The 18,028-nt window shown below is 45.2% G+C and overlaps 1 protein-coding gene across 6 annotated transcripts in view; it reads left to right on the top strand.

Annotated features, from left to right (window-relative positions):
• Positions 1–18,028, top strand: part of emsy (EMSY transcriptional repressor, BRCA2 interacting) — a 99,054-nt gene that overhangs the window by 23,200 nt on the left and 57,826 nt on the right. For 5 of the 6 annotated variants that reach the window (XM_068033096.1, XM_068033099.1, XM_068033101.1 and 2 more), the window contains exons 6-8: positions 4,746–4,898; positions 12,526–12,785; positions 14,743–15,001. In XM_068033096.1, the coding sequence (XP_067889197.1) occupies positions 4,746–4,898; positions 12,526–12,785; positions 14,743–15,001 (672 nt within the window). Of the gene's footprint in view, positions 1–4,745; positions 4,899–12,525; positions 12,786–13,879; positions 13,988–14,742; positions 15,002–18,028 lie in introns of those variants that run through there. The other variant, XM_068033100.1, reaches the window with a different exon arrangement.

The following is an 18,028-nucleotide window of genomic DNA, read 5'->3' on the forward strand; positions in this document are numbered from 1 at the left end:
CAAAGAGTCGTATAATTCCAGCATAACCTCCCTACTCAAATATTCTATGCCTCGGCTAATAAAGGAAAAGATTCCATATGCCTCCTTAACCACCTTATCAACCCATGCTGCTACCTTCAGGGATCTGTGGACATGCACTCCAAAGTCCCTCACTTGCTCTACATCTCTCAGTATCCTCCCATATATTGTTTATTCCTTTGCCTTGTTTGACCTCCCAAAATGCATCATTTCACACTTATCTGGGTTAAATTCCATTTGCAACTTTTCTGCCCTCCTGACCAGTCCATTGCTATCTTCTTGCAGTCTGCAGCTATCCTCCTCGCTATCAACCACACAGCCAATTTTTGTGTTGTCTGCAAACTTCCTGATCATGCCCCCTGCATTTATGTCCACAAAATGCCCATATATACCACAAAAAGCAGGGGATCTAGAACTGAGCCCTGCAGAACCCCACTGGAAACGGCCTTCCAGTTGCAAAAACACCTGTCAACAATTACCCTTTTGTTTCTTGCCACTGAGCCAATTTTATATCCAGCTTGCTACCTTCCCCTGGATCCCATGAACTTTTTTTTAAATCAGTCTGCCATGCGGGTCCTTGTCAAAAGCCTTGCTAAAATCCATGTAGACCACATCAACTGCAGTACCCTCATCAATCCTCCTTGTTACTTTCAAAAAAATTCAATCAAGTTAGTCAGACACGACCTTCCCTTAACAAACCTATGCTTACTATCCTTGATTAATCCGTGCCTTTCTAAGTGACAGTTTATTCTGTCTCTCAGAATTGATTCCAATAATTTGCCCACTACCGAGGTTAGACTGACTGGCCTGTAATTATTCGGTCTATCCCTCATTCCCTTTTTAAACAAAGGTACAGCGTTAGCAGACCTCCAGTCCTCTGGCACCACACTTGTATCCAGTGAGGATTGGAAATTGATGGTCAGAATTTCCACTATTTCCTCCCTGGCTTCTATTAACAGCCTGGGGTGCATTTCATTCGGCCCTGGTGATTTATCCATGTTCAAGAATGCTAACCCCTTAATACTTGCCCTCTCCCTATGTTTATCACATCCAATACTTCACACTCCTCCTCCTTAACTACAGTGTCTGTATTGTCCCCCTCTTTTGTGAAGACAGACACAAAGTATTCATTAAGAGCCATAGCCACATCTTCTGCCTCCACACATAGGTTACCGTTTTGGTCTTTTATGGGTCCTACTCTCTCCTTAGTTATCCTCTTACTCTTAATGTATTGATAAAATATCTTTGGGTTCGTCTTGATTTTACTTGCTAATATTCTTTTATGTCCTCCTTGTTGCTTTCCTCGTTTCCTTTTTGATATCACCCCTCCACTTTCTATGCTCCTCTGTTTTCTGTAGTATTGAGGTTTTGTAGATTTGGCAGTCCCACCCTTCCTCTTTGTGGGAACATGTTTACTCAGAACCCTTTGAATCTCCCCTTTGAATGCCTCCCACTGCTCTGACACTGATACCTTCAAGTAGCTGTTTCCTGTTCACTTCTGCTAAATCACTTTTCAGCTTACTAAAATTGGCATTACCCCAATTTAGAACTTTAACTCCTGTTTTATCTCTGTCTTTTTCCATAATTACGTTAAAACTAACTGAATTATGATCATGACCATCAAAATGCTCCCCCACTGCCTCTCCTTCCACCTGCCCAGCTTCATTACCTAAAAACAAGTCCAGAACTACACTCTCTTTTGTTGGACTTGCTACATACTGGCCAAAAAATTTCTGCTGAATGCACCTTAAGAATTCTTTTCCCTCCATTCCTTTCAAACTAAAACTATCCCAGTTAATATTGGGGTGGTTAAAATCCCCTACTATTACTGCCCTGTTGTTTTTGCACTTCTCAGAAATTTGCCTACATATTTGCTCTTCTATCTCCCTCTGACTGTTTGGGAGTCGACAGTACACTTCCAGTAGTATGACTGCCCCTTTTTTTGTTCCTCAGCTCAATCCATATGGCCTCAATTGATCCTTCTAACATATCATCCCTCCTCACAGCTGTAATTGCCTCTCTAACCAAAATTGCCGCCCATTCCCTTTTTATTCCCCCCTCTCTCAACTGAAAACCGTGTAACCAGGAAAGTTGAGCTGCCATTCCTGTCCTCCTTTAAGCCATGTTTCTGTAATAGGTATGGTATCATACTGCCTTATTTCTATCTGTGCCCTCAACTCGTCTGCTTTATTTGTTATCCTACTTGCATTGGTGTACATACCCTTGAGCACTACCAATTTGTTTTATTATTTAATCCTTCATTTCCTCTGCCTTCCAGACCCACTCACTAATTTTCTGCCTTGCATTTCCATATCTAATTTTGCCACATCTGAGTCTACCCTCAGGTTCGCATCCCCCTGCCAAACTTGTTTAAACCCTGCCCAGTAGCACTAGCAAACTTCCTGGCAAGGATTTTGGTCCTGGCCCTATTGAGGTGCAAACTGTCTGGCTGGTACAGATCCCACCTCCCCCAGAACTGGTCCCGATGCTCCAGGAATCTAAAGCCCTCCCTCCCACACCATCTCTCTAGCCACGCATTCATCAGCTCTAACTTATTTCTATGCTCACTAGTCCGTGGCACTGGGAGTAATCTGGAGATTACGACCTCTGAGGTCCTGCTTTTTTGTCTTACCTAGCTCCCTAAAATCTGCTTTCAGGACCTCATCCCTCTTTCTACCTATGTCATTGGTACCATTGTGAACCACGACCCCTCGTTGTTCACCCTCTCCCTTAAAAATATCCTGCAGCTTCCCTTTTTTTAAAATTCTCTACTCATAGATCTTGTTCAGATAAGATTATTATAATGCGATTAAAGAAACCTTCATGTAAAATACTTTGTTTTTCATTGCTATATTTAATATATTATGTAATATATTTGTAACTTAAAGATTTATCCTAGTACTAGTAGGAATTTTATTAATAGCTAGATTTAGAAAGGTTTGTGAGATGTTTCTAGTTTATCTCTTGGTATCCTGGTGACCTAGACATTGAAACTAATGCCTTGCATCAAGATTATGATGTTGTGACACTGGTGCTGATGTACCATAATCTACAGCAGCCATGATAATTCTACTCTTCTCCAATTGGTGTCATTAAGCACAAATGCTGCTACTTACTGTGTTACATATCAACACACGAGGTCATTTTGCAGCTGTTAAAGATTGAGAACTAATGTGTTGGAACATTAGCAGCTCAATAGCAGAACAACCCAAATCTGGACTGTGCAGATTTGCAACTCCAACTGCCAGTGTCAGTCAGATCTATTATTTTGCCCTAGCTCATTGTAATAGAAATGAGCTTGGTCAGGAACCTGTAATTGATTAAGAGTGAGGAAAATGACAGGGATTTATCCTTCTATATTCACTGATGTGGCAGGTTCCAGTGACAAGATAGTCAGGGTGACTGGAGGTTGGTTGCTGTAGATAATGTGTGCCAGAATGAATGCCCAAAGTAGTCCACAACACCTTACTGTAACTGAAGTTACAAGGTGAATGTTCCTATGCTGGAATTGCTGCTTTAGGCTTGTATACACTTGAGAACATATTCCTTAATGTTCAGTGATGAATACTCATCTTGATTTATTTGTCAGCACTTGCCTCTGGGTCACCTTGCTATTTTGAGTCTTGCATCAAGACCTGAGTGCATAATCTAGACCAGGGTTGTCCAACATACGGCCGTGGGCCAGGATCCGGCCCGCCAAAGGTTTCCATCCAGCCCACGGATGTATTTCAGAGATGAGAAATTTTCCATTGTTGTCTTTCAGATTGGCTTTTTAAAAATTACGCGCTGTCCGTTTCGCAGCTGACAGGTGTTGACTTCGGGAACAGCAGTTTCCCAACTTCGGACAGATTCAGGGTTTTTCCAACAGACTTTAGTTTAAAAAAAAAAGTCAGAACCTGCTGGAAAACCCCGAATCTGTCCGAAGTTGGGAAACTGTTGTTCCCGATGTCAGCACCTGACACATGTGAAACTGATAGCACAGTGTTTTTTTTAAAAACAGACCAACCACAAAGCTGCTTTGCTGAGCGCTCCTGCCCCCTGCAATTGTCAGAGGGGGAAGAGGAAGGGAGAGGGAGAAGAGACAGCAGGAGGGAGAGGAGGGGGGGGGCGAGACAGCAGGAGGGAGAGGAGAGGAGAGGGGGGAAGGGACAGCAGGAGGGAGAGGAGGGGGGGGAAGGGACAGCAGGAGGGAGAGGAGGGGGGGAAGGGACAGCAGGAGGGAGACTGATACTACATCGCAGTTAAAGTGGGGGCATTAAACTGAGCTCTTTCCTCACTACTTGTGGAAGTTCAAGTTGGAATGGGAAGACAGTAGGATTGGTATTATGGAAGAAAGAGTTCAGATGACTAAAAGGCAAATACCGAACGTGGAATCTATTTAAAATCTAAATTTGCCGGTTTACTGTTTTGGCTGCAGGTGAAAATGTGTCATAGGGGACATTATACTTTCTTTCCTGATCATAAATAACTAACATTTCCAGTCAATATCAGTGATTTCAATGACCCCGTATTGCTGAATTTAATTTCTTTTCTGTATAACATGGTTATTGCAGATCATATCAAAAAATTGTTTTGGTTGCAGTGCAGACTTTGACCAGATGGTGGCACCAAATGAAAACTTACACTGACAGACTACCAGAATTGACAAAGTATAATTTTGTAATGATAGTGATTTCTACCAAAGATTTTATTTTCTCAAAAAAGCCTCAATTTCTCTTTTCTTCTAGTGATTGTTTGTTACTCCTACACGAGTACCACTCCTACGCCAGCTTCAACTACAATGCCTGGTGGGAGTGTAGCAACGGTCAAATCTCCCAGACCTGCCAGTCCAGCTTCCAATGTTGTTGTACTGCCAAGTGGTAGCACGGTGTATGTCAAAAGTAAGTGCCATTTGTTCTGTTTAAAATTAATATGTGAAACCAGTGCCCGTGCCCAACTCTAACAGTTGAAATTGTCTGTTGAACATACTGTGCTGTATTCTGGTTTAAGATAGTGCAAAGTTAGACATTCTGTTCTTGCTCTACCATACAGTTCCCTAACTGAGGGTGTGGGTTGGTTGTCTACTCTGTGGTATCCACCACAGCAGGCCAATGGGCAAATTAAAGAGGAAAAGAAAGGGTTATGCTTTTTGGGGAGAAGCTCAGAACTCTTAAATCAGTATCAACAAGGTCCAGCTTTTTGAATCTTTCTAGCCAGTTCCATTCACTCCATGTGTTATCAAGAAACGGCTGAAGGCACTGGATACTGCCAAGGCTATGGGTTCTGACGACATCCTGGCTGTAGTACTGAAGACCTGTGCTCCAGAACTAGCCGTGCTCCTAGCCAAGCTGTTTCAGTACAACTGCAACACTGGCATATACCTGACAATGTGGAAAATTGCCAGGTATGTCCTGTCCACAAAAAGCAGGACAAATCCAATCAGCCCCATCAGTCTACTCTTGATCATTAGCAAAGTGATGGAAGGTGTCGTCGACAGTGCTATCAAGTGCAACATAACAACAACCTGCTCACTGATGCTCGGTTTGGGTTCCGCCAGGACCACTTGACTCCTACCCTGATTACACCCTTGGTCTAAACATGGACTCAAGAGGTGAGGTGAGAATGGTTGCTCTTGATATCAAGGCAGCATTTGACTGAGTGTCGCATAAAGGAGCCCTAGCCAAATTGAAGTCAATGGGAATCGTTGGAAAACGCTTCACTGGTTGGAGTCATACCTAGCGCAAATGAAGATGGTGTGGTTGTTGGAGATCAATCATTTCAGACCCAGGATATTGCTGCAGGAGGTCCTCGGGGTGGTGTCATAGGCCCACCATCTTCATCAATGACCTTTCCTCTATCATAAGAACAGAAGTGGGGATGTTCACTGATGATTTATATGATATTCAGTACCATTCGCAACTCCTCAGATACTGAAACAGTCCGTGCCCATATCCAGCAAGACTTGGAAGACATTCAAGCTTGGGAAAGTGGCAAGTAACATTCACACCACACAAGTGCCAGGCAATGACCATTTTCAACGGCCATTTCCAACAACAGAGAATCTAACCATCTCCCGACATACAACGGCATTACCATTGCTGAATCTCCCACTATCAACACTACGGGTTGCATCTGAACTGGAGGGTCACCAATATCCTGGGCGGGAGGTTTGCTATAGTTCTTCAGGAGGGTTTAAACTAGTTTGGCAGGGGGATGGGAACCGGAGCCACGGATCAGTGGATGGGGTAGCTGTTGAACAGGCAGATACCGACTGCAGAGAGTCTGTGAGGAAGGTTAGACAGTTGACAGGGCAAAGTTGCAGCCAGTATGATGGGTTGAAGTGTGTCTATTTTAACGCAAGAAGTGTCAGGAATAAAGGTGATGAACTTAGAGCATGGATCAGTACTTGGAGCTACGATGTTGTGGCCATTACGGAGACGTGGATATCACAGGGGCAGGAATGGATGTTGGATGTTCCGGGGTTTAGATGTTTCAAAAGGAATAGGGAGGGAGGTAAAAGAGGTGGGGGAGTGGCATTGTTAATCAGGGATAGTATCACATCTGAAGAAAGGGAGGTCGTCGAGGAGGGTTTGTCTACTGTGGCATTATGGGCGGAAGTCAGAAACGGGAAAGGAGCAGTCAATTTGTTGGGAGTTTTCTATAGACCCCCCAATAGCAACAGAGACATGGAGGAACAGATTGGGAGGCAGATTTTGGAAAGGTGCAGAAGTAACAGGGTTGTTGTCCTGGGTGACTTCAACTTCCCTAATATTGATTGGAACCTCCTTAGTGCAAATAGTTTGGATGGAGCAGTTTTTGTCAGGTGTGTCCAGGAAGGTTTCCTGACTCAATATGTAGATAGGGCGACTAGAGGGGAGACTATGTTGGACTTGGTGCTTGGCAACGAACCAGGCCAGGTGGCAGATCTCTCTGTGGGAGAGCATTTCGGTGATAGTGATCACAACTCCCTGACCTTTACTATAGTCATGGAGAGGGACAGGAGCAGACGGGATGGGAAAATATTTAATTGGGGGAGGGGGATTTACAATGCAGGAACTGGGGAGCATAAATTGGGAACAGATATTCTCGGGGAAATGCACGACAGAAATGTGGAGGTTGTTTAGGGAGCACTTGCTGCGACTGCTGGACAGGTTTGTCCCGATGAGGCAGGGAAGGGATGGTAGGGTGAAGGGACCTTGGATGACAAGAGATGTGGAACAGCTAGTCAAGAGGAAGAAGGAAGCTTACGTAAGGTTGAGGAAGCAAGGATCAGACAGGGCTCTAGAGGGTTACAAGGTAGCCAGGAAGGAACTGAAGAATGGACTTAGGAGAGCTAGAAGGGGATATGAAAAAGTCTTGGCGGGTAGGATTAAGGAAAATCCCAAGGCGTTCTACACTTATGTGAGGAACAAGAGGATGGCCAGAGTGAGGGTAGGGCCGATCAGGGATAGTGGAGGGATCTTGTGCCTGGAGTCAGAGGAGGTAGGGGAGGTCCTAAATAAATACTTTGCTTCAGTATTCACTAGTGAGAGGGACCTGGTCGTTTGTGAGGACAGCTTGGAACAGGCTGATATGCTCGAACAGGTTGAGGTTAAGAGGGAGGATGTGCTGGAAATTTTGAATGATATGAGGACAGATAAGTCCCCGGGGCCAGACGGGATATACCCAAGGATATTATGGGAAGCGAGGGAAGAGATTGCTGCGCCTTTGGCGATGATCTTTGCGTCTTCACTGTCCACTGGAGTAGTACCGGATGATTGGAGCGTGTCAAATGTTGTTCCCTTGTTCAAGAAAGGGAAAAGGGATAACCCTGGGAATTATAGACCAGTCAGTCTTACGTCGGTAGTGGGCAAATTATTGGAGAGGATTCTGAGAGACAGGATTTATGATTATTTGGAAAGGCATGGTTTGATTAGAGACAGTCAGCATGGCTTTGAGAGGCAGGTCATGCCTCACAAGCCTTATTGAATTCTTTGAAGATGTGACAAAACACATTGATGAAGGAAGAGCAGTGGATGTGCTGTATATGGATTTTAGCAAGGCATTTGATAAGGTTCCCCATGATAGGCTCATTCAGAAAGTAAGGAGGCATGGGATTCAGGGAAAGTTGGCTGTCTGGATACAAAATTGGCTGGCCCATAGAAGTCAGAGGGTGGTAGTCGATGGAAAGTATTCAGCATGGAGCTCGGTGACCAGTGGTGTTCCACAAGGATCTGTTCTGGGACCTCTTCTCTTTGTGATTTTTATAAATGACTTGGATGAGGAAGTGGAAGGCTGGGTTAGCAAATTTGCCGATGACACGAAGGTTGCTGGAGTTGTGGATAGTGTGGAAGGCTGTTCTAGGTTGCAATGGGACATTGACAGGATGCAGAGCTGGGCTGAGAAGTGGCAGATGGAGTTCAACCTAGAAAAGTGTGAAGTGATTCATTTTGGAAGGTCGAATTTGAATGCAGAATACAGGCTTAAAGACAGGATTCTTGGTAGTGTGGAGGAACAGAGGGATCTTGGGGTCCATGTCCATAGATCGCTCAAAGTTGCCACCCAAGTTGATAGGGTTGTTAAGAAAGCGTATGGTGTGTTGGCTTTCATTAACAGGGGGAATTGAGTTTAAGAGCCGTGAGGTTATGCTGCAGCTATATAAAGCCCTGGTTCGACCACACTTGGAATATTGTGTTCAGTTCTGGTCGCCTCATTATCGGAAGGATGTGGAAGCTTTAGAGAGGGTGCAGAGGAGATTTACCAGGATGCTGCCTGGACTGGATGGCATGTCCTACGAAGAAAGATTGAGGGAGCTAGGGCTTTTCTCATTGGAGCGAAGAAGGATGAGAGGTGACTTGATAGAGGGGTACAAGATGATGAGAGGCATAGATAGAGTGGATAGCCAGAGACTTTTTCCCAGGTTGGAAAGGGCTATCACCAGGGGGCATAATTTTAAGGTGATTGGAGGAAGGTTTCGGGGAGATGTCAGAGGTAGGTTCTTTACACAGAGAGTGGTGGGTGCGTGGAATGCGTTGCCAGCGGTGGTAGTAGAAGCAGATACATTAGGGGCATTTAAGCGACTCTTGGATAGGTACATGGATGATAGTAGAATGAAGGGTAGGTAGTTAGTTCGATCTTAGAGTAGGTTAAAGGTTTGGCACAACATCGTGGGCTGAAGGGCCTGTACTGTGCTGTACTGTTCTATGTTAACATCCTGGGGGTTACTGTTGACTGGAAACTGAACTGGAACAGCCACATGAATACAGTGGCTACAAGCGTAGATCAGTGGTTAGGAATTCTGTGGTGAGTAACCCACCTCCTGACTCCCCAAAGCCTGTCCACCATCTACAAGGCACAAGTCAGGAGTGGGATGGAATACTCTCCACTCGCCTGGATGAGTGCAACAGTGGGTGGTGCAGTGGTTAGCACCGCAGCCTCACAGCTCCAGCAACCCGGGTTCGGTTCTGGGTACTGCCTGTGTGGAGTTTGCAAGTTCTCCCTGTGACTGCGTGGGTTTCCACCGGGTGCTCCGGTTTCCTCCCACAGCCAAAGACATGCAGGTTGATGGGTAAATTGTCCATTGTAAATTGCCCCTAGTGTAGGTAGGTGCTAGGAGAATTGAGGGAAGGTGGGGATGTGGTAGGGAATATGGGATTAACGTAGCATTAGTATAAATGGGTGGTTGTGGGTCAGCACAGACTCGGTGAGCTGAAAGGCCTGTTTCAGTGCTGTATCTCTCTGTGACTGTATGACTTTAACTCCAAAAACATTCAGGAAGCTCGACACCATCCAGGACAATACAACCCACTTGATTGGCATCCCATTCACCAATTTAAACATTCACTCTCTCCACCACTGACACACATTGGCAGCAGTGTGTACCATATACAAGATGCATTGCAGCAACTCACCAAGTCTCCTTCGACAGCACCTTCCTAACCCGCGACTCCTTCTACCTAGAAGGACAAGGGCAGCAGACGTGTGGGAACACTGCCATTTGCAAGTTTTTCTCCAAGCGCACACTTGGAAATATATTGCCGTTCCTTCACTGTCGCTGGATCAAAATCCTGGAACTCACTCCTGAAAAGCACTGTGGGTGTACCCACACCAAATGGACTGCAGCGGTTCAAGCAGGCAGCTCACTACCACCTTCTCGAGGGCTATTAGGGATGGGGAACAAATGCTGGCCTAGCCAGCAACACCCACATCCCATGAAACGAATAAAAAAAAAAAAAGTCCTGTGTGCTTTCAAGATACCTGTAGGGCCACATGCACATTTAATACATTCTGGGCTGCATTACATGAAAAGTCATGTATATTTAATTAGTAGATTTCCTGTAGCTTTGCTTATGCTAAGTTGATCTGTGTGGTGTTTTATAATGACAGGGTCATATAATCCTCTAATGCTGTGTTTTTTATGTTTATATTTGGGCTTAACCAGACCAGTCCCTTCAAAATTGAAATGTCAAGTTGCTTTAGCTGGGCACTTGGAAAAACCCGAGGTAATCGGGAATAGTCAGCATGGTTTTGTGAAAGGGAAATGATGTTTAACCAATTTGTTGGAGTGACATGTGCTGTGGATAAAGAGGAACCCATTGACATACAGTACTTGGATACCCAGAAGGCATTTGAGAGGGTGCCACATAAAAGGTTATTGCGCAAAGTAGGAGCTTATGGTGTAAGGGGTAACATATTAGCATGGATAGAAGATTGGCTGGCTGGCAGAAAACAGAGAGTATGCATAAATGGATCCTTTTTTTGATTGGCAGGATGTAACGAGTGGAGTCCTGCTGGGGTCTGTGCTGGGGCCTCAACTTTTTCCAGTTTATGTCAATGACTTCGATGAGGGGAGAGATGGCATGGTAACTAAATTTGCAGATGACACAAAGATAGGTAGGAAAGTATGTTGTGAAGAGTATATAAGGAGGTTGCAGACCGCTATAGATAGGTTGAGTGAGTGGGCAAAAATCTGGCAGATGGAGTATAATGTGGAAAAATGTGAAGTTGTTCACTTTGGCAGGAAGAATAAAAAAGCAGAGTATTACTTAAACGGAGAACAACTGCAGAATTCTGAGGTGCAGAAGAATCTAGGTGTTCTAGTGCATAAGTCACAAAAAGTTAGTATGCAGGTAGAGCAAGTAATAAAGAAGGTTAATGGAACACTATCCTTTATTACAAGAGGAATTGAAAATAAAAGTAAGGATGTTATGCTTCAGTTATACAGGTATTAGTGAGACCACATCTCGAATACTGTGTGCAGTTTTGGTCTCCTTATTTAAAGAAGGATGAAATGCGTTGGAGGCGTTTCAGAGGAGGTTTACTAGATTGATACCTGGCATGAGCGATTTGTCTTATGAGGAAAGGTTGGACACACTGGGCTTGTTTTCACTGGAGTTTAGAAGAGTGAGTGGAGACTTGATTGAAGTTTAAGATCCTGAACTGTCTTGATAAGGTGGATGTGGAGAGGATGGTTCCTTCTGTGGGTGAGTCCAGAACTACGGGGGCACTGTTTTTAAAATTGGCTGCATTTACTGACATTGCAACCAATAGGCAGCGCTGCACTAGCACATGCACAGCTGCCAGGACTAAAGATGGGGCTGCTCAAATAATCATACAAAGGCAACATAAACCCATGGCAGCACACAATGGCCAGAGAGAACGGGCGGTTGGGAGGGAGGAGGGAGGGAGGAGTGCACTTGCAGCTGCCGCCACCAAGGTCTTCGGCCACTCTCTCCCCTGCTTTCCCCCCTCTCTCTCCCACTTCCAGCCCCACTCTCTCCCTTGCTTTTCCCCCACCCCCGCTCTCTCCTCTGCTCCCCCCCCCCTTCCCCGTGTTACGCGATGACGTCATCTGCACATGCGCCAACCAGTCCTGGCAATGCGGAACATCGCGCACATGCAGAGAGCAGGAGCCCGTTTGCGCATGTGCGTGTCTTAGCGGCTGGCTGCGTTGTCAAGAATCACTTTTTTTTGTTTAAAATTAGGGGTCGCCCTTTTCGGACAGAGATGAGGAGAAATCTTCTCTCCAAGGGTTGTGTGACTTTGGAACTTTCTGCCTCAGAAGTTGGTGCAGGCGGGGGTCATTGAATAATTTTAAGGCGGAGGTAGATAGATTCTTGTTAGGCAAGGGAATCGAGGGTTATCGGGGGTAGATGGGAGTGTGGAATTTGGAACACAAACAGATCAGCCATGATCTTATTGAATGGCGGAGCAGGCTCGACGGGCCGAATGGCCTACTTCAGGTCCTAATTCGTGTGACTCGCAATTGGGGGTGGAGAAAAATATCAGTTGCCAATCCTGTTTGCTATTCATGAACCCCTGCTTGGGTGAAATTGTTGCCTGTGGATGCTAGGTGAGGGCAGGATCGTGCTTGGATTTGTTCATTTTATGGTTGAAAGATTTGCTAACGCTCATCTTCCTGCCTCTCAAATAAGGAAGTCGTGGAGCTGACAAATGGGGGAATGAAGGAATTAATAAATCTTTCAACAAAGGTAAATTGCTTCTTCTGTATCTCATTAATGATGACACTTCCTTTTAAACTATGTGTAGGCGTTAGCTGTGCTGATGAAGATGACAAACCTCGCAAACGCAGGCGTACAAATTCATCAAGTTCTTCCCCTGTGGTGCTTAAAGAGGTTCCTAAGTCGGTCACGCCAGTCGCCAAGTCGATTGCTGTTCCTGTTGGCAGTAGCCCGAAAGTAAGCAACATCATGCAGAGCATCGCAAACTCCATTCCCTCGCACATGTCACCAGTGAAAATTACTTTTACCAAACCCACGACCCAAACAACAAATACAACTACTCAGAAGGTGAGTTAGGACTCTGCTGTTGTCTTTGCTTAAACCATTTTTTGAAAAAAAAAAGCCGTTTCTGATTGTTTTCTGGTAACCACTGTTAGAAATCACCTTTATATGGATTTTGGATAGGAATATAGGAAGGAACATAGGAGCAGGAGTAGGCCATTCAGCTTGTCGAGTCTGCTCCGCCATTCAAACAGATCGTGGCTGATCATCAACTTCAACTTTTCTGTGCTAGCCCCATTTCCCTTGATGTCATTAGAATCCGGATATCTATCGATCTCTGTTTTGAACATGCTCAGTGATTGAGCTTTTACAGCCCTCTGAAGCAGAGAGTTTGAAAGATTCGCCATCCTCTGAATGAAGAAATTCCTTCTCATCTTAGTCATAAATGGCCTACCCCAGGATAAGAGCAGTATTGGGCTAAGCTCAAATAAAAACAAGAAATGCTGGAAATACTTAGTTGGTCAGGCAGTATGCGTGGGGAGAGAAAGAGCATTAACGTTTCTGGGTTGGTGACCTGTCGTCAGAGCAGTTAAGATTTGACATCCAACAAAAGGTTGCAGTCCTGAAAGATTCTCTCTCCACAGATGCTGCCAGACCTCCTGCGGACTTCCAGCATTTTCAGGTTATATTGCAGTATTTTTCTTTTGTATTGGGATAAGCTGCATTGTCTCCACAGTTGAACAGCCTTTCGCCACGCTCACTTGAATGGCCACAAGGGTGGTGTAAGAGGACTGCCAGGGCCCACAGAGTCAAACTGCTGCAAGAGTCAGTGTCTCTAGGAAGGGGTGGTAACAACTTGGTAACAAAACCGTGCAGGTATCATAGAAAACAGGATTGTGGAAACTTACTCTGTAGCAAGTACAGCATCTTGAACTTCACAATCTTTCACTAAGGCAGCGTATTTCCTTCGAGCTCCTCTGTTTTGGTCCTGTTGGGTCCCCAGTAAGGTCTTTACTGATGCTCGGAGTGTTGCATGGTTCATACCTGTGAATAAAAGTTTTGTTTTTAACTACACATAGGGCTGAATTTTACAGAGCCCCCCACCCCGACGTTGGGGGTTGTGGCGGGTAGGGGGGGCCGAAAAATGACTCCGGGAGAGGGCCACCACGCACCCCGATGCCATGAGGGCCTGGGCCGATATTGCCGGCGGTGGCGAGGCCTTGTGGCGGCCCTCCCGCCACTCGGCGACGGGACCGCCATTAACATATGTAAATAAATTTAAATCACTACATTAATTACCTTTACGTCCCTGCCGTCTGTCCCGGTCCGATATTTGTGCCGGTGGCCGGCACTCCCATGCCTTCAGATTCCTGTCCGGGGAACCGAGGGTAACACTGGTTTGGGGTGGGGGGGAGGGGAGCAGGTCAGTTTCTCAGTGCGGGGTGGGGATGGTGGCGAGTAGGGGATGGTGGGAAGGGTTAGAGTGTAAAGTTTATGTACTTTGTGGTGGGGGGGAGAGGGGGAAGGTCAGGTGGGCAAGGAAGTGTTTTGGTGGGGGGACAGGGCAAGAAATGAATTGTTAATGGGGGGGTGGGAGAGGGGCAGAATAAATGAATTAAATTTTTAAAATTAAATTCTTCTTTAAATATGTAAATTGAAAGTTAGGGCTCGAAGCCCTTTAAAAATGGTGTCAGCGCCTACACACAGGCAGCTGATGCCATTGCAGGGGACGGACAGCCCGCCCCCTCCACGTCTTTGAGGGGGCGCAGTGGTCTGCCCCGGCTACTTAAATGAGCCGCTTCACGGAATATCGCGGCAGATCCGTGACGTGTGACCCGCACGGGCGGACTCCATTGTTTTTGCACGCCGCCGGACTATAGATTTCCGCCCATAGTTTCTGTTAGTTGAATAAGCCATGATCAACTATAATTTTTATTGCAGTAGCCCTTATTTTATGACATTACTCCAACAGTGCTGCAATTAACCACTTAAAGGTTCTCTTTTTGTGTTTGTTCAAAAATAGGTGATAATCGTAACTACATCGCCAAGCTCAACGTTTGTACCCAATATTTTGTCCAAGTCTCACAATTACGCAGCTGTCACCAAGCTTGTACCAACGTCCGTCATCACCACCACCACTCAAAGACAGCCAGTGGTTATCACTGCCACGCAGCCGCATTTTACCGCTGGCAGCACCCCTTCTTCCTCAACGTCCATCACTGCTGCTGCCACATCTATGATTTCGTCATCATCTTCTGTTGTGATGTCAACAATAGCTCAAGGTAATGGAAAGAATGCACAGGTTTAAGAAATCTGACTGCCTCATTGTGCGTCCTTTCAAAAATTCCTGCCAATGTTTGTACTGAAAATGGATATATGTGAAGATTACATAAAGTATAATAACTATTGAGATTGAAGAAATATCATAAACTGCAAGAATGAAGCTTGAGCTGTTAAATGAGACCCTGCAAGGTGTCAGCCTTGCCTGAGTGGCAGCACGTTCACCTCTTGAGTTTAGAAGGTTTAACCCAAACTCTGGAAGTTTTTTCTTTTCCTCAATAATCAAAATGTGTTGAACACTGTTGTTTTCGGGATGGTAATGTTTTATTCAGTTTTTTACAATGGCGCTACTCTGGTTCTCAGTGATTTAAGAGTAGCTTCCACATTCAAATTAATGTGAACTGAAGAAATAACTGCACCTAGTGATTTGAGCTACAGTCCATTGGGCTACTTTTTGCTGTCATTTATTAGAGGGTAGTATCTCCTTGCTTATAGGAAGAAAAAAACTTGCATTGTCAAAGCACCTTTGATAACATCAGGATGCTCCAAAGCACTTTACTGTCAATGAAGTGTAGCCTCTATTACAATGTTGGGAAACTTAGCAGTCAATTTGCACACAGTCCCACAAACAGCAATGAAATAATGCCTTGATGATCTGTTTTTGTGATGTTGGTTGAGGGACAAATATTGGCCAGGACACTGGGGAGAACTCCCCTGCCTTTATTTAAATAGCATCATGGGATAATTTACGTCCACCTGAGAGGGAAGCTTGGTTTTACATCTGATCTGAAAGACTTAACCTCTGACAATGCAGGACTCCCTCAGTACTGTTCAACTTCGAGTAATTGTTCAAGTCCCTGGAGTGAACTTATATTACAATTAGCTGATGTTACTAATGGAATTGGGGGTAATATATTAGTGTGGATAGAGGATTGGTTAATGGACAGGAAGCAGAGAGTAGGGATAAACAGGGCATTTTCAAGTTGGCAGGCTGTGACTAGTGGAGTGCTGCCAGGTAAAGCCTGGCTACCTGACCCGAACCCGAACAAATCCGACTACATTTGTCGGGTTCGGGTCGGGTCTGTTTTCTGCGTCCAGCATTCGGGGTCGGGTCGGGCTGGACTGTACTGTTTTGTTTCATATTATTTTAGTTTTAATCTACGATTTTTTTTTTCTGTTTCAGTAATATGTTTGTTATTGTCGGGTCGGGCATTTAAAAAAATTAAAGGACTCTGGGCCCGGGTCGGGTGCGTGTTGGCTGTTGTCAGGTCGGGCCCAGCCCAGGTCGGGTTTTAATTTTATACCCGAGCCGGGCTTTACTGCCAGGATCTGTGCTAGAGCCTCAGCTATTTACAATCTAAGTTAATGACTTAGACGAAGAGACCAAGAGTAATGTATCTAAAATAAAAACAAGAAATGTTGGAACCACTCAGCAGGTCTGGTAGCATCTGTGGAAAGAGAAGCAGAATTAACGTTTTGGGTCGGTGACCCTTCTTCGGAACTGGCAAATATTAAAAATGTCAAAGGTTATAAGCAAGTGAGGCAGGGGTGAGGCAAGAGATAACAAAGGAGAAGGTGTAGATTGGACAAGGCCACATGGCTGACCAAAAGGTCATGGAGCAAAGGCAAACAATATGTTAATGGTGTGTTGAAAGACAAAGCATTAGTACAGATAGGGTGTTAACAGACTGAAAATTGAACATCAGCAAGTACAAACATGAAAAAAAAACAGTGGGTAAACAAACTGAACAAACTAAGATGAAATGAAATAAACATTAAAAAAAAATTGTAAAAAATGTAAAAAAGAAAAAAACAAAGAATAACTAAAAATAAAAGTAAAATGGGGGCCCGTCATGCTCTGAAATTATTGAACTCCATGTTCAGTCCGGCAGGCTGTAGTGTGCCTAATCGGTAAATGAGATGCTGTTCCTCGAACTTGCGTTGATGTTCACTGGAACACTTCAGCAAGCCCAGGATAGAGATGTGAGCATGAGAGCAGGGGACAGTGTTGAAATGGCAAGCAGCCGGAAGCTCAGGGTCCTGCTTGCGGACTGAGCGGAGGCGTTCTGCAAAGCAGTCACCCAGTCTGCGTTAGGTCTCCCCAATGTAGAGGAGACCACATTGTGAGCAGCAAATACAGTATACTACATTGAAAGAATTACAAGTAAATCGCTGCTTCACCTGAAAGGAGTGTTTGGGGCCTGGGATAGTGAGGAGAGAGGAGGTAAATGGGCAGGTATTACACCTCCTGCGATTGCAGGGGAAGGTACCATGGGACGGGGACGAGGTGGTGGGGGTAATGGAGGAGTGGAGCAGGGTGTCGCGGAGGGAACGATCCCTTCGGAATGCTGACAAGGGAAGGGAGGACAAGGGGAACCCTGTCATGGTTCTGGGAGGGAGGGGAAGGGGTGAGGGTAGAGGTGCGGGAAATGGGCCGGACATGGTTGAGGGCCCTGTCAACAACACTTTCCCTCCCTCCCAGAACCGTGACAGGGTTCCCCTTGTCCTCACTTTCCACCCCATCAGCCTCCGTATCCAAAGGATCATCCTCCGCCATTTCTGCCACCTCCAGCGTGATGCCACTACCAAACGCATCTTCCCCTCCCTTCCCCTGTCAGAATTCCGAAGGGATCGTTCCCTCCGCGACACCCTGATCCACAAGCAGGACCCTGAGCTTCCGGTTGCTTGCCATTTCAACACTCCCCCCTGCTCACATCTCTATCCTGGGCTTGCTGCAGTGTTCCAGTGAACATCAACGCAAGCTCGAGGAACAGCATCTCATTTACTGATTAGGCCTGCCGGACTGAACCTTGAGTTCAATAATTTCAGAGCATGACGGGCCCCCTATCTTACTTTTATTTTTAGTTATTTCTTTTTTTCTTTTTTACATGTTTTACAATTTTTTTTTTAATGTTTATTTCATTTCATCTTAGTTTGTTCAGTTTGCTTACCCACTTTTTTTTTCATGTTTGTACTTGCTGCTGTTCAATTTTCAGTCCATTAACACATTATCTGTACTAATGCTTTGT

Source organism: Heterodontus francisci, chromosome 6 (genome assembly GCF_036365525.1).
Source record: "Heterodontus francisci isolate sHetFra1 chromosome 6, sHetFra1.hap1, whole genome shotgun sequence".
Classification (NCBI taxonomy): Eukaryota; Metazoa; Chordata; class Chondrichthyes; order Heterodontiformes; family Heterodontidae; genus Heterodontus; species Heterodontus francisci.